The 22134-nt window shown below is 39.5% G+C and overlaps 1 protein-coding gene across 8 annotated transcripts; it reads left to right on the forward strand.

Annotated features, from left to right (window-relative positions):
- Window positions 1–6: 6 nt before the first annotated feature.
- On the forward strand, window positions 7–21103 carry Pde8 (phosphodiesterase 8). Of its 8 annotated transcripts, none has more exons than XM_046616242.2 (20): window positions 7–631; window positions 2999–3103; window positions 9706–9791; window positions 15456–15515; window positions 15632–15822; window positions 15913–15972; window positions 16048–16114; window positions 16219–16386; window positions 16482–16696; window positions 16811–17046; window positions 17118–17254; window positions 17805–17909; window positions 17995–18197; window positions 18360–18638; window positions 18724–18850; window positions 19113–19256; window positions 19436–19597; window positions 19912–20041; window positions 20564–20631; window positions 20790–21103. In XM_046616242.2, the coding sequence occupies exons 1-20, from the start codon at window positions 520–522 to the stop codon at window positions 20868–20870; spliced, it is 2736 nt and encodes a 911-aa protein (XP_046472198.1). In that variant the 5' UTR covers window positions 7–519; the 3' UTR covers window positions 20871–21103. The 8 variants fall into 8 exon arrangements, with proteins under 8 accessions (XP_046472198.1, XP_046472200.1, XP_046472201.1 ...); XM_046616244.2 differs by lacking the exons at window positions 7–631; window positions 2999–3103 and adding exons at window positions 3925–4172; window positions 7935–8346; XM_046616245.2 differs by lacking the exons at window positions 7–631; window positions 2999–3103 and adding exons at window positions 3925–4172; window positions 8059–8346.
- Window positions 21104–22134: the final 1031 nt, after the last annotated feature.

Raw genomic sequence — 22134 nt, forward strand, 5'->3', positions numbered from 1 at the left:
GCCGAGTTTGTTCGACTTGTTACTCGCTCGTTAGCTGAGATTTCGGCTCCTCTTCCCTGCAATCGTAATATGGTTAATTCCTACACATCTACCCGTAAACTCCTCACCTCTGAGGTTTGCGCCACGGTATGCCGATCCAATTATCACATCTGCGAGATCAAATATCGCACTGTGATCTGGCCGCTCTTTTCCTCGCACATCCCGCATGCCGGAAGTACAGGTGCGTAGTAGTTAGTGGTCGCGGTCGCAGCTCGACGTTGCGGATGATCAGTTCTCCACGTTGGTATGGTATTGCAATTAAAATGTGACCGTTGACTCGAGTTTTTCCAACCAAGAAGAGGAAGAAAAATAAAAGGAAAAAGAAGAGAAGACAAAGACGAACTGGAAACGGACGAAGATAAGATCAGGGAGAGAAACAAAAAAACAAATCTGCAATTCTGCGCAAACCCATCGCGAACTCCGGATGAAACGTATGTACGATATTTGTGGAGACAGGTGATCAGGGAAGTTGCGAGGGCGATGGGATGTTCGCCGAGCTCGATTCTCCGTTGTATGCAGGCTAGAGAGAAGCTGGATGGGATCCCCGTTCCCAGTGAAAAACTGGAGCAAAGGAAGAGTCTCGTAAAAACAGGTGAGCCGCTCAAATTACGGTGTGAATTACTGTGCGGATCGCGACTCGATGACCGGGAAAATCGTCTCAATTTTGGGTTATAGATGTGCTTTGGTCGTGATGCAAACGATCGAGAGAAAACTAAATTCACGGGTCTTGGAGATTTCAATATGAAGTCATCGTCGAGTTCCGCCAATCGCTGTTTATTTTTTTTGTAACGTTCCCGAAAGCTTGCCGATCGGGTGACGTTCAAAATTATCCCACTCTTTGTCGAAGGTGATCGTTGATTGGCCGGCGATTGGAAAGCTTCAATTTCAAAACGGTTTTATAACGTAGAACGTGCGGAAAGGAATATCGCATCTTTTGACCAAGTTTCTAAATCGTCGTCTGAATAATATTTTTCGACTTTGTAACGTTGTAAGACTCGTCACGTTGTAGCTAGTTACGTTATCGTAACGATTCATGATGAGAAGAAAATCGTTATTTTGCGATTTTGGAACTGTTTGAAATTCAGTGAACCGTAACGAAACAAAACTTAAACGTACTCAAATTTTTCCAATCTGTAGTTTCCTCAAAATCGTTTTAAAAATAAGAAAATAGCAATTTTACCCAATATTTCGTTGTTCAACCTCGTAAAAATTTCTAAACGTTGCACGGGAGGCTTATTATATGTATGATTAATAAACGAGAGGCTTTCACTAGTTTCGGTTTTAACTTCTTCGTTCCAATATAAATCAGTTTGTATTCCATATACATTGAAAATAAAATTATCACAGTTGTTATAGAATTTTGATTGATCGTTAGTTCCGATACTGTGAGTTGAGACAGCATGATCATAAAACGTCCAATGAAAGACTGGATTGTTTTAAAAAGTATCGTACCTATAATGACGTACCGACGACTAAATTGCGTAAAATTTTAGATAACGATCTGTACAGTGTCGAGGATGGGAAGGTCGGTCGACGTTCAGTAGGTAATCACTCCGTACATCATACATACACATATTCGATATAACATCGTTAGTCTGCGTGCGTATATACAAGGTATAATAATGCATAACAAGAAGGGAAAAGACATGTCGGCAAGTCGTGGGATTTTTTTTCTCACCCGCACGTTTTACTCGTTATTCACATCTTATATAGAAAGGGGACCGTGATAGGTGAGTCTGATTCCCCTTGACCCAGTCCCCTCGGTGCCGTTCTATAAGATCATACGTAGGATGTATGCCGGGCCGCGACTTGCGTTTAAAACTCACCGAAGGAATTCAGAAGTGATAATTAGGCTCCGAGCCTATAAATACGTATATAGAAACTTAGGACACCCGATCCAAATCATTGCACGATGCGTTTGCAAAATAAATTACCTTCCCATTCCTTATTTTTCTTTCCTATCGTGTATAATGACCGGATGTGCAACGATTCAATTTTATTTCATATTTAACCCTTCGTTTCGTTCGGATTTGATCATCGGCACAGATTTAGAAAATGAAATAACGATAATAAGCGGCAGCGTTGCGACATCAATATTTCATATTTGTATTACATAATTATGACGAATGTGTGCCGAAAAAATCGGGAAGAAAAAGAGAAAAGAAAATTGGTGTCGACGTTTTTTTTTTATTTATTTTTTTTTTTTTACGGTAAATAAAGTTCCAGAATACACACAAGCATACACAATCGCAGACACAATCTGTCTTGGATTTGGTAAATTTGTGGTAGATATAATAACATGTTCGTACATCATGCGCCATTTATCTGCAGAGTTTGCTCTGGTTTATCGCGAGCTTTACCCCGTGAAACTCATTCAACGATCTGCTCCACTCCGCGGGTAACTTACATACGCATATAAATATGCGTGCGTTGTGTGTGTACATACACATGAGTATAAATACATGCGTGTGTGTATTGCATACGTAGACGCATAAGTTACGTAACTAATTCCCACGCAAAACTTGTATTGAACGCATACACACGATGTGGTGTTTTTTCTTTTAACTTTTTTCTTTCTTTTTTTTTTTTAAACTTATTTGCTTCTTCAATTTTTATCCTCGTCGTTTTTTGGCAAGGTTTTTCGTTGAATCCACCAGTTTAAGCGTTGTAACGCGACTTAACATTGTACATAGGCTATAAAATGATTAGGCTGAAGTGAGTAACGTTATTGTAACGATTAAAGTTCCGGAAAATCGTTATTTCATAGTCTTGCAGGAATTTTTTGAAATTCAGTTAATCGTAATAAGGCAAAATGTATTCGATTATCACATCTTACACGTATTTTGAATACTTGTCTATTTCAAAGTCACCGTAAACTTGAAAAATAGCAATTTTTCGCCACAACGGTTCGTTACATTAACGTTAATAACTTCAGCCTCGTATAATACGGTTCTTACAGATCTCTCGGAAAGGTTCAAAAACACCGACGACTACTGCCCGAGGCTCTCGTTACAGATCTCTGAAAAGTCAAGCGATCCGTCGAGACAGACACTTCGCAGCGTCGGTAAGTTGACATTTTTTAACAACGCAGAGCCTAGATTCATAATTTTGTCATCTGTAAAAACGAAACGAGAGAAGGCACATTTTCTCTCCGTTTTACCGTTCGACTCGCGCTCGTCAATGCTGCGCGAATACTGTTTGAAATTCGACGTATCGGCACTTTTGAAAATACACAGACGCGGCAATATCATCCCCTTCTCAAGAGCTAAGACAACCGCACAATCGCCAATGTGTATCCTAGAGTTAAACACGTGTTGTAATCGATCAAATAAATTAAAATTCGAAAGCGGGATCTAGAAATTACACACCTATATGTGTTTTTGTATTATCATTTGACTGATTGACGCCCGTTAACGCCTGCAGCGTAAAGGGTGTAGTCGGTATAAAATAATCAATAAATCCAGGGCTTTCCGATTTGCCATACATTGTTGTTTTTATTTTCATCACTATCATTGCTATCAATGTAACTGCAACATTACCTCGCGAATCAGTGTAATGTAATTGAATGAACATAATTGTACATATTATACAATGTTCGAATCCATCGTGGTCATACAAGCACCGCGTGGTCAGAGGGCATTAGACGTACAATTGTCCATGAAGAAACAGGGATCATCTCGGGCGTTATGCACATTATCGGGAATTCTTCGATCGTCAATCTTGCCGGGGATTAAAGGATTTTTTTACCGTCGTCAGCGGCAACCGTTTTCCGATTCTTCTTGACAGCAAACGACCAGAGGCAACGATCGGTGTTAGTTAGTCGTTGATCGAGAGTATAAGCTAGGCAGCTGGTCGGAAAGTATTCTCCGTCAATCCGCGACTCAAGTCAGTCAGTGCCGGTCGTAGCCCATGAAAAGTTCGCGTCGCGAGCCGCGGATTCGAAAAGTTCGACCCACGCATTTTTACACGCTTGAGAAGTAGAGAAACAAGATCAAGTCTAACCAACGCATTCGCTGCCCGCGTGTTTCTTACATAAATAATTTCAAAATTCAAATCACTCGTGTAAGAATTACGATAAAATTTACAGTGAAAATTTAAATATTAATAATCGTAACGACACATTTTTAATAACGGTATACACACTAGCAATAGTAACGATCATTCAACGATATAACACAGAACCACGTGCTATTTGATATTCTAATACATCAATTTCGCGATCGTGTTTCATGATATTGTACAGAATCGCAGTGACCAACAGTGCATCTGTACGAATGAATGAATGAACGAATGAATGCGGTTCTTGTGAATCGCGGATAAATAAAAACTGTGATCCGTAAAATGGGCCGTTACAGAGTTCCCAAATATCAGTTATACGCGAATTGGATCATACTAACCGGCGCATTTTTTATTTACTTTTTTTATTTTTAGGTTTATTTTTATTTCTTTGCTGAGAATTAAGGGCGCGGAAGGTGATTTCGGGTGCTGCACTGCAGGGTAGAATAGAGGCCGTAGTATTTTCCACTACGCGCCTGCGGGCTTAAAGAGAGTGATTCGGAACTGGTCTTGTCTGCGGCTGCGGCTGTAACCCAATTCGGTACTGGTAGAAACGTACCCGTGTATTCACGTGTGACTTACGTATGTGTGCGTGCATACGCACGTATGCATGTATATGTATATATATATATATATACGTGCGTTATATATATATTTTATATATATATATATATATATATATATAAGACGCAAGTTTCGTAATACGCATCTTAGATCAGAAGCGAGGGACGTCGGCCCCGTGCAATGGCAGTGGGCAGATGATTTCTATTCAAAGATTATTCTCATTTTGTTATACCGCATCAAGATTAGCGCGAAGATAATATACATATGTGAACATACATGACGATAATCGCGTTGCTTGATCTGATCTCCCATTGAAGTTAATCAATTAATTTACTGATTAATTAGAGCAACCAAAGCACATGTGTTACAAAAAATTACTCGCGTATACATACCGAGGCTTGTAAGCTTTCGAATTATAAAAAATATTTTAATCTTTAGGTTAGAACGAATTCACGTTTACCGGTAGATTTAATATTGTTTACTAAATCCGTAGGCAGAGTTTTTTTTGGCATTTGGCTACTTGAAGAGTTCCAGCGAAAATATGTTTCAAACGTAGGAAGAGAAAAAGAAAGTGATACATATCGATTCATCATCGATGCAGTTTTCTTTTCTTCCTGTGTATAATTGAAAGGTCGCACGACAGAAGCGCTGAATTCGAGTAAACTAAATGTTTCAGAAGAGCGACGAGATATTCGCAAATGTACACCGAATTCTTTGATAAGCACAGAGTTTACGTTATTCGATGACTCGAATTGAAGCGCGGAATGAGAAATTGTAAAAGTTGACGCAATCTAGAGAAAAAATCGTGAAGTTCCAGCCGCTTTGTAAAATTATCTCTGGGATCGGAATAAAGTTGCAGTATAGCAGTATCTGCTTGGGGTATAAAAGTGTGGAAAAACGATAAGATTAATGAGAAAAATAAATAACGGTGAGTTAACTGTTAGTTGAAACACGGGTGATTTTTAATCAATACAGTTCACAACACGCATTCATTCGTTGAAATTTATTTTATATACATAAATGTTATATAAATTATTTCAGTGTTTAAAAAGCTCTCTGTAACCGTTTCAGAATTATGTACAACCGATTATAACCCGTGACAGGCGATTACGTCGTACAAACCTTCAGGATTATTGACTTCTAAATTACTTCGAATCACGTGCAGGGGAATTTCAAAGCATTTGAACGAATGGAGAAAAGAAGATTTTCGACAAAAGTAGGGCTGAAGCATCTTTGTCGTGCGTCCCATCCAACACATAGGATCAATATATTATGTTCTCGGTGAAAATGAGCTGGAAGGCTTGAAGGAAAATATTTAGCAGGACGAAGCGAAAGAAGAAAATCCACTGAATATAATCGATAAACAAATAAGAAATTCTCTTCTTGTCATTCTAGCTGTCAAAACGTGCGTTTCTGTGATCTCTACAACTGAAAGAAACTCGAAAACGTAAAAAAAAAGTTCCTTCCTCAAGGCCCATGCGTGCAAACATATCCTCTATTATAAATTCTGGAATAAAATCGTCTAAACACTGTATTATAGGCACGTGATTATAGCGAACGACGCGAGGATCGAAGACCTTGCGTGTGTCGATGAAAGAAGTAAAAAAGAAAAAAAGGAGAAAAAAAAAAACACGAACGGAGGAGAACTTTATTTTTTGGGTCGATAAATTAACGCCACGTTGACGTTGATATCTGCTTTGGATCCAAGCTGTGCACGTTTTTGTTTACTTTATACGTCATCCGAAGAGTCGGCAGCTCCCTCTTCCTCTCTCTCTCTCTCTCTGTCTATTCTCCTAATTTCGATGATCACCTTCGTTATTATTATTCTTATTCAAACGATGTAATTCTATGGTATTTTTTCAAGTTCGGATTGTAATTATTCAGAAAACTACTGCGATTCAACATTTCAACTTCAAAGCGTCCGTTTTTTTTTTACCCAAAAAGTCATTGAGATAATAATAAGCATTATACCTCAAATGTGAAAAACTAATGCAATAAACTCGCAACTTCCGAAAATCACAACAAATACTCGACCTGCGCGTTTTTAAAATTTTTTCTCCATACATCCTCTAACAATAAATTGCAAACAGTTAAATTTATCAGCGTATAGCCGCATCGACATGCAGACTTCGGTTGCAGTGCAGTGCAAAATATTTATAAACGGGTATGAATGCTTAAATTAATGCGAATTTTCACGGGTTCTATTTTTTCACTCTCTTCTTGAATCCGACAGGCCCGTTTTTGCGGCTCTAATTATTTGCCGAAATGACAAGATAGGAATTCGTAAAAGTGATGAAGGTTTTATGGTCAGAGAGCGATAGGTGCTCATCACCGATCAGTAAAGCTATACCTGTATCTATCGTTTATTATGTACCCGAGCTTATCGCCGGTATCGACTCTTCGGCCGGAAAGTTTAACCAGACGCTGAGTTTTAAAACCAGTCGCTTTTCGCACGGTGATCCGAACAGACATGAATAACAGGAGGGGCGGGGTTGAAATTCCGAATTTGAAAAGTTCCGAAATTTTTGGCGGTGAAACTTGAAGTAAAGAAATCGAACTTTGAGGAAACATCAAAGTTTCAAAGTTCTGGAAGGACAAAATGCCGAAAGGACGTAACTCCGACAAGTCAAAGTACCGAAAGTGCGAAAATGAGAAAATTTTAAAATTTAATTTTTACTTTCGGAATCCTGGTCATTCTGATTTTCGGTTTTTCTGATTTTTTCATACCCACTCGTTGAGTAAACTACACTGTGCGAGTATATTATAATTTTTAGAATCTTACACTCGCGAAACTTTATTTTTTGGAACTTCGCTCTATCGTAACTTGAATTTTTGGAATATCGCATTTCGGAACTTTGAGACGACGGATTTCCGATCATTTTCAAGTTTCCCCACCAAATAATTCTGAATTATGCGCTTTCGGAACTTCAACCCTGCCCCTAACAAGATGCGGCGTGAACTATTACGAAACATTGAATTTTTACTGTAGATTTGCTAACATTTTCCTACATAAAATTTGATCCAATAATCACACGTTACATATCCTCTTCGAAACAAAAAGTACCACCGACATTTACATAATCTATTGCCTTAGGGTTACTCCTATTCCTGTGGTAATTATTATCAGAATTTTACGACACCGTTTCCTACAGTAACGAAAATGTATACAATGCGGTGTAATAAACTCCGGGTTTAAATTAATCGCCCGCCACATGCAACGCACGTTTTCGAACGATACGACTTTCGAACGCATAAATATATTATTGGGTAAATAGGTTCACACGAGCATGTAACGAATACCGAATGAAGGGAAGAAAAATCGCGATTCGGATCCGAATGCAGCGGGCACGTAACTTGCACGCGTGTTTTCGCGTGTGAAAAAAAACATAAATTTTCAAGCGAGGAGGGAGTGATAAACAAAAAAGAAAACACAAAGATAAAGCAAAAGAGACAGTTATTGTACGGAGGTTACAAGTAAATATGTTACACATTGTATGAGGACCCAATAAAGGACTATCGACAGAAATCGCGGATGAGGAAACCTCGCGGGTTAATTGTAATTACAAGCCTAGATGGTCGTGCCTTCGCGTCGCGGCTCCATGACATCGTCTGGGAGCAAGTTTTACATACCAAACGACGACGTGGACGACGTGCTGGGTATCAGCCAGCTGCTTTTCAACTATAACGGTAGGTGATCGGAGCCGAATACGCGCGGTGGGGGAAACACAAACGTAACAAAATAAAAATAAGAATGAAAGTTCGCAAAATCGCTTAACGTCTCGAATGAGAAAAAGAAGGATCACACCAATATGCTTCGCTTCATGATTTATTTAAATAAAATTAATTTGCTTTACTGTTTTACTGTTTTTTTCATTAAAATGTCACAATTTTGTTCGCAAATTATATTCATTTCGCACTTACGCCATTTTCGACCCCTTCCTAGCCCGCCATTTTAATCCGTAATATTTGAAAGTGTCTTCAAATTATAGAATTTACAACCAAATCTTATTCGGTAATGTTCAAGCTTTCGATTCATATCTGTTTTGTACTTTTAATATCGTAATTGTGTTTTTGATCAGCATTCAAAGTTAATAAAAAAGTTAACATTTGAAAGAGCTTGAAAAACTCGGAAAATTCCTTTTTGATTAAAAAGAAGAAATAATTACTCAAATTTTCGGAAAGTTTTTTTGCTCTCTTTTTGCCATGTCACCCTTCAGGAATCGGGCGAAATACGAAATCATCTCTTCCTGGGCAGACTTTTGTTTTTCTCCCCCTTACTTTTGTTTTCAAGTTTTCAAGATTGCAAGTGTACGAACATGTACTTGATAAATTTCACATCAATTCCGGTATACCCATAATTCGATCGTATCATCCAAACGAACATGCATAATGTATCGGTAACACGATAATTTGAACAATTTTCTGGTACAACATTACAGAATAAAAACGCTACGATAATTTATTTACCTTTTTCAAGGTCTGACCCAATTCTTTCCTCGTCTTCTTTTTTCTGGAAATTCGAAATTTCGACACGCTATTATACGCGTTAGTTTATATGTTGTACATGTGGTTATAAGCGTATACAACGGAGCAATAAATTACTGGGCCACAGAAGCGACGCGATCATACATCGAGAAACGTCACCCTGTATAAAATATTTATGGCACATACATTTTAGGATGAACCTGGATATATCCCTTCTAACCACCCACTCTCTCCCATGTACATCTCCTCCCGCTGATAAGAATCGTGACGTCAATTCTTCTCCACTACGCATTAGATGGAGTACAATTCCCGATAACGTTGCCGTGAGCTATCGCGCTCGGGTTGGCTAGAAATCCCGTTGAAAGAAAAAAAGCGAAAAATCGAAACAAGAAAGCAATCGGATCGATAATCAAGGGATTACTCTTGAAAGCTCCACTTTGATCCACTGTTTAACGTGCGAAGAATATAAATAATTGTCCGTTCGGAATTGAGAGTATAATCTACACCCATATCTTTGCAACGCGACTCATTCTGTAAAAACCTGCAACTTCTGTTTATCAGGATCTGAAGAAGAGGAATCAATCGCGGAGGGTCTGGAGTCCCGGATTCGTACCCTTCCCGAAGAAGATGGGGAGGTCTGCGTTATTGTGAGTAACATATTCTTGTCGCTTCAGTCGAGGGGCCATTAATTTAAAGGAAGTCATAAATTTGACAGTTGGAAATCAATTTAGTAACAGTAAATCAATGGAACTTATCGTCAATGACTGAAATATTCTTTTTTATTACGAGGAATCGATCGAGAGATAACTGAGCTCATTGGAAATCACTGCGAATCACTTGAAACCCCACGATGGCGCTGAAGAGATAGCGTGACAGGCGTTGAAAATCATAGAAACCGTTGTAAGTCTTGCAGCGAGGGGGTATTCACTTTGAAATTGCTGGAAGTTAGTTGAAATCGCTTGAAATCACGTGTAATCGTGTGAAATTGCATGAAATCGCGAGTGTATTCACTTGTTGAAATCACCAACCACTTTGGAAAGCAGTCACTTGAAAATCGCTTGAAATAACTTTAAGTGAATCAGTTGAATTTACTTGAAATCGCATGAAATCGTATGAAATTCCTTGAAATCATTGTAATCGCCTGTCACCCGATCTGTGAGTGAATACCCCCTCGTCATGCGGTACAGACCGAATAGTTTTCATTCTTTAACGTTCTATAGATTTCTATCCTCTTTCGATTCAAAACACATTTTGAGAACAAGAAGTACGTCGGTTCTTTTCAATCCTCAAGTCCCCCATCAATCTAGGCTAAGATAAAACTAATAGGCCATACAGGTATCAGCGTGGATCGTGAAAATAGCTATAAAGAAGAAGCTCAACTTGAGATGCGTAAACACGACGGGAAGCGACTCGAGACCTGGTTCATAGCGATTTTATAGTTAGTTCGCGAATGTACACAGTTTTGTATACTGGGTGATGCTGCGGCGTTTTCTGGGCACTTCGTTGCCCACCGTAAGCAACAGGAGTGTACGTTTTCCTCTTTCCTCATCAGCCACGTCCACGTTGTATACGCATTGGTATTCTGTTTAATCAAAGCGAAGCCTCGTGTTTTACGAACTAGAAAAATTATCGTCGTTAAATCTTTTATCTGCAGGACTTCGACGGAGTGTAAATATTTTCTCTATAGGAGAGTTAAAAGTCGGATGCGCGGTTGGTGAAAATTCCCAGATGCAACCGTGTAACGAAAATCGCGTAATAGAAATTTCCGTAACAATCTAGGAACGAAATTTTAATCCGTGAAAATCTGGGATCGATTACTGATCCGCGAGTAATGCATCTGGGAAAGTGTGAAACAGGGTGTAATCGCGACGATTACGAAAAGTGTAATCGAAGGATTGTTATTCATAGCAAGAAACTATCATCGATAACCGCACATTTTTATTATAGACAATGATAACGAACCTCGGGCTTCGTATCAGCGGTTCAAATAGATATCTATCATTTTAATCTTCAATAACTTGGAGCGCTTGGTTGTTTGTTGTTGCTGATTTAAAAGTAGGTACAAAACGACTAGAAAACCGATGTACCGATCCAAGGTACCTTGTATCTATGGGCACAGATGATCGCTGATCCTGTCCGCGTGACAAGGCTTATAGATATACGTTACGGCATTCGGGGAAGATTGGATCCGGAAAGAATAAACGAGAACAAGTGAAAACAAAAACTGTCTAACGATCAATTAGCGAAGATTTTGAAACACAATCGCATGACGTATCTCCGATACTGTATTATACTCGGAGGTTTAATCAGTGGCAGGTATATAGGTATCAACTTGTAGATTAGAGACATAAAGAACGTACGTCGAACATATCAGTGATAAAGATAATCAGCACGATGGTTGATAAGCGGGAGTTGGAAAGGGTCAATTTAGAGCCAGTTTAAGGAGTAAACAGCCATCGGCGAGTGCGTGAAACGCCAGAGTCCTGACGAAACAGTATTAACGCTAGATTCCGCGCAAATCGGTGCGTTTACGGATCAGGTGCAATGAGTTGAGGTGGAAAATCGGCGATCGAGTAGCAACCCTGACTGACCGTTATCCAGGAGTGTCGAGAGCTAGTGTGATCGTTGGGTTTTATGGAGCGTAGATGAAGAACGCCAATACTTTGGCAATGAACCGCGCTCCTCGGTCGTCGACCAGGAGCGTCCAAAGTTTTCAGTCATTCGCGGATGTCGACCGCGAAGAATTGGACGGTAACGCCGGCATGCCGGACACGCGGCGTCAGACGAAGCCGATACTTTACGTATACGGTCCTACGGAAAGTGAAAATCCGAACACTAGTATCGAGGACAGTGATACGTGGTTCACCAGACTGATACCTGGTATCTGCACTCGACTAGCCGCCACCTGCTGTCAGAGCAGATACGTCATGGAGGTCAAGGAGCCCGCGATCCCCATCGTCATACCCGTAACATACGTAAGGAGCCTGCTTCCGGTTGCACACTTTTCCCGTTTGGGAGAAAAAAAACAAAAACAAAAAAACGGAGCTGGGAAAAAAACGAGCGCCTTTTCTCACCCCTCCGTCGTTTTTCTTCTTTTCTTTGATCAAGCCAGCAGCGCTCTGTCCTCGACTATTCGATTTGGGGTCCGCATTCTCAAGTGACAAGATGTTGCGACAGAGTTAAATTTTCCCAGACGCGTTGAACTATCCGCTCTTCCTCCTGGCCTCTTACACGAGATAAAACGTAGAGAAACCTCAGGCACTTGTGTCTAGATTCAGTGAGACGCTTAACTGTCGGTATGACGCTGCAGGCCGAGGAAAAAAGAGACAGTATGGTATTCGTCTGAGAGAGTAAATTTGGAAAAATTTTTCACGGTTATATAAGACCAAAGGCTGCACGTGGATCTGTAATAGTAGTAATAGTAGTAGAAGTAGTAGCAGTAGTAGTAGTAGTAGTAGTAATAGTAGTAGTAGTAGTAGTAGGAGTATTACCAGTGATAATGTTTACTTAAGGTTCACGCCAACGAAACAGTCTTCGTTTACGCTCTTTTATCTTGGCCATACATCCTTCCACCGTTTTCCCTCTCTTTTTTCCACTTTGATACTAGTGTGCTTTTTTTTTTTTTTTTTTATCAAGTGGAAGTACCCTGTTCAGTTTCTGTTCTTGATTTACCTCAGCAACTCATTTTTTACGTTATGTATATTAATTTTTCCCCTTTTCTTACTTCTGAAATTTCTTGTGGTTTCCTAGAGCAATTGATTCGAGTTCACCTCTTTGCTTTGCTAAAAATGCGCTTCTGATTATTTTTCTGTCATCTTATCTCATGGACTTTTCGATGCAGTTTCGTATCATCCATGATCAGCACCTGCCTCAGTAAAGAAAAGTTTAGCTGTCTCTGAAGTATTTATGAACAATGAATCAGGGCAAGCTTATCGAAGTAAGATACATGAAATCAAGAATCTATTGTAAAAATTACGCATTGCACAAGCTTGTACCTTACTATTGGTTCTAGTACCTTTTTTCGGATAGTGCTTATCAGTGCTGCCGTCTTATTTTAATGTATTTAAAAGTAATTGTAGATCGAGTGGATCGTAATCCCAAGGATTAGGCCATTCATGGTTATCAACTAGTGCACGTATTAAAAACTGTGTGCCGAATGAGCGACGAAAAAGAAGACAGTAAAAGGCCACAGGGGGATAAGTAGGGTGAAAATGCCTCTTGCAAATATCGTAATGACATTTTATGGAGAAGTAAGTACCATCAAAATACTAAGATCCTCTGAGTAGCAGGCCTCAATCTCAATTGGTTTTCGATAAGAATAAAGAAACTGTAGAATGTAAAAATTTTAAATGTTATTAAGGGAGTGAAGACCGTTCATAGACACAATGGATAAATTTTTAGCTCAATACGTTCATGATAGAAATAATTATCCTCTTTCAAATTTTTGTTTTCTACCGCGTTACTTTTCGAGAAAAATTATGAAACTATTATTTTTACATTCCTTATAGATTGGTCAATAATTAGAATTATTTTTTAGAAATTTTCGTAACGGCACGCTGTAGTTAGAAAAAATGAAACACCCTTTTTCGTATCGGAAAAATTGAATTATTTAATGGATTTCAGTCGTATTATTACATTATAATTGATGTCATGAAATGATTCAGTTACGTTAGAAGTTGTGACATTTGTTTTTCGTCAAATTATTTCAGTATATTATTTATAAAGAAACAAGAGTAGAATTTGCATTAATACGGCTGAAACTTGTTTAACGGGTTACCCTATAATGTGAAATTGTCAGAAATTGTTTAGTCCCCCCCCCCTTAAAAGATCGTTTGAAGGATTAAAATTAATATGCATTACGAGGATAAATGGTGAATGTAAATTCAATTTCTGCTCTCAAAAAAATTGGCGTTCAAACTTGTAACGTGTTTTTCGAGAAACTATGTTTTATAAAACTGCGCGCACGCTATCTCGAGCTGTAATCGATGAATCGACTCGAAATTTAGTACTGTTCAGAGAGATAGATGTAGATGGTGGATCATCGACGGAGAATCCACGAAATCAGCGATAAAGGAGAAAAGTGGGTAAAGTGGGTTGTTAATTAAAGATTTCTCACGATTAATAACAATTAAACGATATACTTTATTCGAGATAGCGATACGAACTGTATCGCGAGAGATCAGAACGACAACTAAGGCTTTACGAAATCGAGAGAATACATAGGTGATACATAAATATGATTTTACGACAGTCGACGATGTACATGAAATGTGCAATTGAGTTCTTTGAAGTGTGATACGCGAATGAAATATGAATGTAACGAGTACGAGACAACACTTCAAATTAAATTGTCACGAGTTCGCTTATACTTTGCCGAAATAGGTACACCATATTCAAAGCAATATTACTTTTCAGCCGAAGAACCATTTTTTTCTTTTCATTTTTTATCAAACAGTTGTTAATAATAATGCAACGTATTCTTGAGCCGAAAACGTCGAAAAAATTTCAGGAATATCCTTTCGGCACCAAGGAAGAGAAAAGCTTCGTAAGCCAAAAACTGATACAATGTACTTAATGTGCATATTTTTATTTTTTTTTTCTTAATGTCAAATCACCGATACGCGCGATATAATGTAAACCGATTCGCCGCGCACGAAAAATATCGAAAGTCGCGAAGAGACGTACTTTATCGAATTGCATTCTATTGACAATAAAAATTGCTGGACACACTCCTCAACGTGTACACGAGTTGAATATTAAAAAGACTTTCATATTGCATCGGTAGTTTTTCCAAAATTAACTCCTGAAGATTAACCCTTTTCGATGTTCGTCACGACAGGGTAACCCTTGATAAGTCAATTTTTCTTGAAAAAATTGTTGCTAATTTTTATTTTACTACGGTGTACCGTTAGGAAAAAAAACAAGTTGAAAAGAAAAGTTTAAAATGCAATAAATTTTTCAATCATGAATTCATTGAGCTAAAAATCTATCCATTATGTTCGTGAAAGTTCTTGACTCCCTCAATAACACATTAAATTTTTAAACAAATCGGTCAAATCAATTCTAGGGAAAAAATCATTTTACATATTTCAGTTTTCTCTATTTTGCTCGAAAACCAATTGAGATTGTGGTCTGATACTTTCGGGATATTAATATTTTAACAGTACCTACTTATCCACAAAATGTCATTATGATATTCGGAAAAGGTATTTTTGCCGTGCTTATCCCCCCTACGGTCTTTGCCTGCACATCGACTTTAATAAACATGAAAAATCACACGTACGAAACGAACTTATTAATTCCGATTTCAGAAGGGACCTCAAGATTTGAAGTCGAATCTACTGACATCATGGAGCCCCAGCTCGACCAAGGTAAAAAAAAAAACAAAAAAAAAAAAAAACAAACGTAACGAATTTCACGGTAACCCGATGCTTAAAGGGTGTCTGGTAATTTTCATGAAATTAAAATTCCCATTCACACGACGAAGATAATGTTGGTCTTCGGGCGGGACGATCACCAATCAGAAGTATTGGGATCGGCAGCGAAGAAACTAGGGTGGTCGGTGACTTACTCAAGGAGCACAGACACGGCCCTCGAGACCTTCCACAGCCGCGGGCATGACATTGTCGTGATAGATCACCGGGGATCTCGAGGAATAGATTCCGATTCTCTCTGCAGGTCTGTTGACGTGCAGGTACCACCTCAATCGTGTCCGTCACTAGCAAAATGATTTACTGTAGTACAAGCTTGATTTTTTCTTACCGATAGATCGATCAGGGCTTCGGGCGTCAATCCAAACACAGTGATCGTCGCTCTTGTTCGAAAGTCGTAAGTAAAATACTTCTTTGCTCGTCTCATTCTTCTCCTCGTTTACTAAACGCGATTTCGCGATGTCGTTTCCAGGTTCCTCATCAACGCGGATCAGGACCAGATCATGACGATCGGACTGATGGGTATCGGCTTCAACAGAGTGAGTACTGCGAGCTAGCCGGTTTTTTCTAAATCTCTGATCGTAGTAAATTGATGATCGCTGCATTGCAATTAACTAGCGCACATCGGATGCTTTCTCGACAGACGCTCCTCGAGTGCTCCCAGGAAAATCTTCTGGCCAACGAACTCGTCAATATCCACGCAAGCGAACTCCAGCCCAGGTTGCACCTCGCCGCTTTTCACGCGCTTTACGTAGCCGTCGACAGGTGCAGAGACATGGTCCACGTAACCAACGACCGCCACGTTGTCCAGGTGAAATCTCAAGACCTCATCCGATCGATAGTCTTGCGACCACAAGCAGGAGTCAATAGTCCGGTACTCATGTTTTTCGTCTTCTTTTTTCACAGTTTGCAAACAAGGCCAGCGAACGTTTTCTCGGTTACAAACCGGAAGAGCTTCTGGGCAACAAAATAATGGACATCGTGTCCTCCGACAACTTTGTCTTAATGGATCAGCACCTTCGGCGAGGCAGAGAATGGGAGGGTAACATGAACTGCAAGAGAAAATCGTCGAAGACGATTACCATCAACTGCCGGATAGTCCCTTTTTCCGCCTCGGGCAGGTGCGTCGTACGTATAATATGAACATAGGCTGAACATCTGTCGTGTTAGCATAATCAGTTGCAAGAAGATCGTTCTTCCGTCCTGCTTCACGATCGTCCAATCTGTTTAACCAGGACACCGACCCACTACATTTACGTCCACGACACTACCTACCTCCTCGAAAACATGGCAATTGGTCCGGGCAACACTGGGACGCAGCAAATGCCCAGAGGAAGCGTTCACTCGCTAAGAAGAGGATCGTTCGACGTCAAGTCGACGGGGAGTGAGAGTAAGGCGCCCGATCTCCAAACCCGATTCAGTTACCAGCATGTCCCGATCGAAAATCAGTGCCAATGCGAAAATGCACGCAGTGAATATTAATCACCCATTCAGCTGGTTAAGAATGCCCGTAACCGAATAATGAGCATCGGTTTATTTCAGCCCACAGGCGATCCAGTTTTACGAAAATTCACAATTTACCACTGGAAGCACCGATCACTCGTGTCATCGGTATACTCTCAACCGCACTAAACGACATGTCGACGACGAGTCCGGAACTCGCGCTGCAGATGTACAAGGTGCGTTATACAGCAGCTAGGCGACGACGTTATAAAAGAGAGAATATTATGTCTGATAGCGAAGTTTTTGTGGTAACAAGGGTGAATAATATTCAACCAAAGTAGTTTTTAGGTATGATCGTCAAGCGGAACGAATATTGTTACAATGTGTTGTTACAAAAAACGACGATTTGAAGTAAAAAAATTCTCTTCAAATTCGAAACAAGTTTCGTCAATCACGACTCATGTGTGTGTACGCAGAAAATATTGTATCCCGAATCCCAGGAAATCGGTTTCATCAGTTTGGATGAAAGTAGGACGGAAAATCAAGTATTGGGTGGAGATGATTCATGAAACTTTCCAGGATTTTACCATTTCCGGTTACCGAATAGCCACGTTTCTCGAACTTTTCAATAATTATTTCAATATATCCTAAGTTACCAGAGGAATGGTTCGACCGAATCAAACTAAGCTATTGAGAACTACTAATGCGATCATGTCGCCATGCCTATTGCGAAAAATGTAAACTTTTGAAGTGATCCGGCTAAATTCACTTCTGTTCTCTTCGTAGGCGATCGAGCTGCTTAAGGGCACGGAATTGTACACGCCACAGCTAAGGGAGGATACCAGAGGATACGATCCGGTCACCGAAGACCTCGTCGGCGCTCTTTTAGCGGTGAGTGAAAATCGAATCGGCGAAAATAAACTCTTGACGTGTATCGATGGGTGAGAGTAATTGTGCTTGATTTATCCATGTGCAGTCTCCGGTCTACGCGAGGGACTCGAGAAGGTCGTCAAACGACTCCGTGAGTCGAATACCAACGAGCAAGACACTGACCAATGCCTCTGCTCATCGCATGTCTCTCAAGGGTTACAGGCCACCCCAAGAAATTCACGACATGATGGAGAAGAGTCTCGACTGGGACTTCGACATATTCAAACTAGAGGTTCTTTCCTGCGGAAGGTAGAGTAGAGGTGGCCAGGCATGCACGCTGATCTGGCAGCGAAACTTTTCTTGTATCATTGTAATTCACTCTGATAATGTAATTAGCACCTGGCAGTTCTTTGGGGCAATTTTTTGATTCCTGAATCTTGCTACATACGCTTAATTTTTTCGGACTCTCAGACCGCTCGTTTACTTGGGGATGAATCTTATCGGGCTCTACGAAGGCCCTGCGACACTGGGCTGCGACGAAAAAACGTTTTTCAACTGGCTCACCCTCGTCGAGATGCATTACCACGCAGACAACAGTTACCACAATTCGTCGCACGCTGCTGACGTCCTTCAGGCAACCGCCAAGTTCATGCGATCCGAGAGACTCAAGATGATATTCGACCCGCTCGACGAAGTCACGGCTCTGATAGCCGCCGCGGCTCACGACATAGATCATCCGGGAAGATCGAGGTAAGCTGGAGACGAGGCTTCTGACATCCAACGATACTTTTGATTGAGGAAGTGTGTAAAGATTACAATATTTTTACCATTTCAGCCAATTTCTCTGCAACGCTAACAACAAACTTGCAATTTTGTACAACGACTTGGCGGTTCTTGAGTCGCACCACGCTGCCCTTACTTTCAAGCTTACGTTGGCCGACGACAGGGCGAATATTTTTAAGGTAATTATCGCGTTTTTGGGTTCAATTCTAGTAACTGTTCGGAAATTTCTCCCACGTTCCTAACTTCGCCGAAATGGAAAATCACGAAATGAATCAAAAAATATTTTGCACTCGAGGAACTGCTTGTGAATCGAGTTCATTCATTCCAAAAATTGTAAGCAATTGTGTGTAAAAACTCGTGATCATTTGCGCCATAAGAAATTTATGAATAATCGTGAAATCTATTTTTACCAAGATTGTTATTTAAACTATTATTCTTCAGGGTTTGGACAGAGAGTCGTACAAAGTGGCAAGGCAGAACGTTATTGATATGATTCTCGCTACCGAGATGACAAGGCACTTCGAACACCTCGCGAAATTCGTCAACGTCTGCAGCAATCGAATGGCAGGTGACTCACAGTCCGAGGTATCTCTTATACCTTCGTTCTACACTGTACTTGCTGTATTATACTTCTTACTTGAAGAAACAAATCGATGAAGTCAATTTTGATATAAGCGAGAAAAATACGGTGAAGTGATTTCAACGAGTTGCCATATCATCATAAATGCAGTTCAAAATGTACCGTATTATTGACTTTCTTTCAGCCTGTTTCCGAGGTTATTGACATGACCGTACTCCTTCAACCAGAGAACATTACCCTGGTTAAAAGAATGATGATAAAATGCGCGGATGTATCCAACCCGACTAGACCGTTGAAGGCTTGCATTGAGTGGGCGAGGCGAATCGCTGAGGAATATTTTCGGCAGGTATGAAAATACACTGCCAAACATGTTTTCTTTCCAATCTTGTTTACTCTCAACTAAATCGTCCCCCCTGATTCTAATTTTGAACTGAAAATTGGGCATTCCACGTCTAATCGATCTGGTTAAAACCCTCACTCTCTTAGAACCGGTCAAACTTTATGAAATATTTTCGTGAGTTGTGTGATTCTTTATAGAATTTTATTCGGTGATGTTTACATGTTGCTGAAAGTCTTATACCGAATACTCATCTGTTAGTGTAGAAAAACGTGTGAAAATTATACCGTGATGCCGAGTACACGTACCTGTAATATTTTCAGACGGACGAAGAGAAGCAAAACGGGATGCCGGTCGTGATGCCGATGTTTGACAGACTGACGTGTTCCATACCCAAGTCGCAAATTGGATTCGTCGACTTTATAATCAATGATATGGTCGAGGCTTGGGACAGTGAGTAGAGAATTTACTTAACAGCAACAAATTCGTGAATACAACAAAACTGCCCTTACAATTCACAGAATGAACGCCGCGCAGGGTAGCGCCACTAGCTTATTCATTTTCGTTGCGGATGATTAACCGAGCACTGTGCTATGCGGATTGCCTGCAACAAGGCGCATCGGGCCATTATTTATAACGGGTCGTTCCTGGAGGCGCATCACTAGGACCCCCGGATTATAGGCAATTCGGAATATAAGACCATTCTGAGCAGCTTAATGTGTATCGTACGGCTGATGTCGTCTCTCGGTAGTGCTCAGAGTGGACTTTGTACCCTGAATTGCGTATAACAATTTGGGGTCCTTGTGTTGCGCATCCACGAAAGGACACGGCACGTATTCCTTTCTATATGACTTCTTCTGTCAGAGATAAACCGCATCGACGTGCTACATATGCAAATTTGAATATTTTAGAAAATATATAATTGTCGAAGGTATTTATTGATTCGATATTTCACATCGTTTATTCACGTTTCAGCATTCGTTGACATGCCCGAATTAATTAGTCACATGAGACTGAACTACGATAAGTGGAAGGAATATCAGGTACGCAATGTTATATTTGAAATGTACACATGAATTATTCATGTGAATTACACAGCGGTTAGCAGTATCATCAATTTTAATAATCGAGTGTAAAACAACACCACGTATAATTTGAATTATTTAAAACGTGATACTTTTTTCTGAATTCTAATTCGCAGGAACAAGGAATATCGACGCTCCAAGATATTGAAAAACTGCAGACATCGCCAGAACTGCAAATACCGCGACGAACTACGTAATACTATATTTGGATAATGAATTGAGAAATCTGACGAGTGGCGTAACTTATGAAATGCGGGACATCGATTAATACTCTGAATACCGCTTACTCCCCGACAACTGGTACACGGCACGTAGCATACCGCTATCAGACACGAATATAAAATGAAATAAATATACGTTTGTAAATTATTTTCGTATTGTCATACGTACTCTATAAATAATATATACACACACACATATATATATATATATATATATATATATATATATATATATATATATATATGTAAAATATATATACTATATGTTGATTATTCATTTAAAAATTTCCCTTATTCGTCCATGTTATACTTTTCATAAACAAAGAACCGGCGTTTTTATTTCAAGTACTAGGTGCAACTGGACTTGGTAAAATATAAAACTATTAAAATTATACACTGAAATGGCCGAGCGATAAATGAAACAGTTGAACTTTCTTCTACTCCTTTATACTGTCGAGATACACTATAGAAATGCGTAATATTCCGTACATACCGTTCAGTGAAAAGCTAGTACAAGCCATTGCAATTTTTTTGAAAACCATGTGCCATCATCGGTATATCAGTTTTTGAGATATCGAGATTTGATTCACAATACCTTGTATAAATCGTCAGCCGCTGTACGTCGACCCGTAAACAAGATGACCGATATGAAAAAAAGTGAGTAAATTGACGAACAACGAGGAATGGATATTGTATTGAAATAAAGACACGGAACACACCGCATCGTGATGAGATATAGGTTTATCAACTTTATTACCATACCAGCCAAAACAGATGAAACTGATGGATTATTCTATTAAGTAATTTTATAAACTGCGATTAGTTTCATGCGGAATATTCAAAATATGTTTATATATGTATAGCAGATGACACAAGTTTTACATATGTAGTACGTATAGGTATATGTATCAATTGTATATTGACCGATACAAGTATCTCAGCAGAATGATACTCATCTAACGAATTTCAATAGTTAATTCTCGACGCGTGGTGAATCGATACAGTTGATATAATTCTTAAGCCATTTATAGATCTCTGAACGTTTGCCAATCAATCACTCAATGCTCTATTCCGTATACTGGACGATAATACAGAGACATATCTAATATTATTAGGACGAATGTTTGAATTATAATAGTTTACGAAATGGGAAAAAAAAAATTATAATATTATTTACGGATTGATGAAAATTATTATGCTAATTAGGTACACACAACTTTATCCTCGACTACATGAAATA

The sequence above is a fragment of the Neodiprion pinetum genome, chromosome 3 (genome assembly GCF_021155775.2).
Source record: "Neodiprion pinetum isolate iyNeoPine1 chromosome 3, iyNeoPine1.2, whole genome shotgun sequence".
Classification (NCBI taxonomy): Eukaryota; Metazoa; Arthropoda; class Insecta; order Hymenoptera; family Diprionidae; genus Neodiprion; species Neodiprion pinetum.

Coding starts and splice junctions, on each gene's coding strand:
- Pde8 (XM_046616241.2), top strand. CDS start 11,790: ATGAAGAACGCCAATACTTTGGCAATGAACCGCGCTCCTCGGTCGTCG. Junction 12,120..15,455: donor TCGTCATACCCGTAACATAC/GTAAGGAGCCTG, acceptor TTCCGATTTCAG/AAGGGACCTCAAGATTTGAA. Junction 20,042..20,563: donor TATGGTCGAGGCTTGGGACA/GTGAGTAGAGAA, acceptor TTCACGTTTCAG/CATTCGTTGACATGCCCGAA.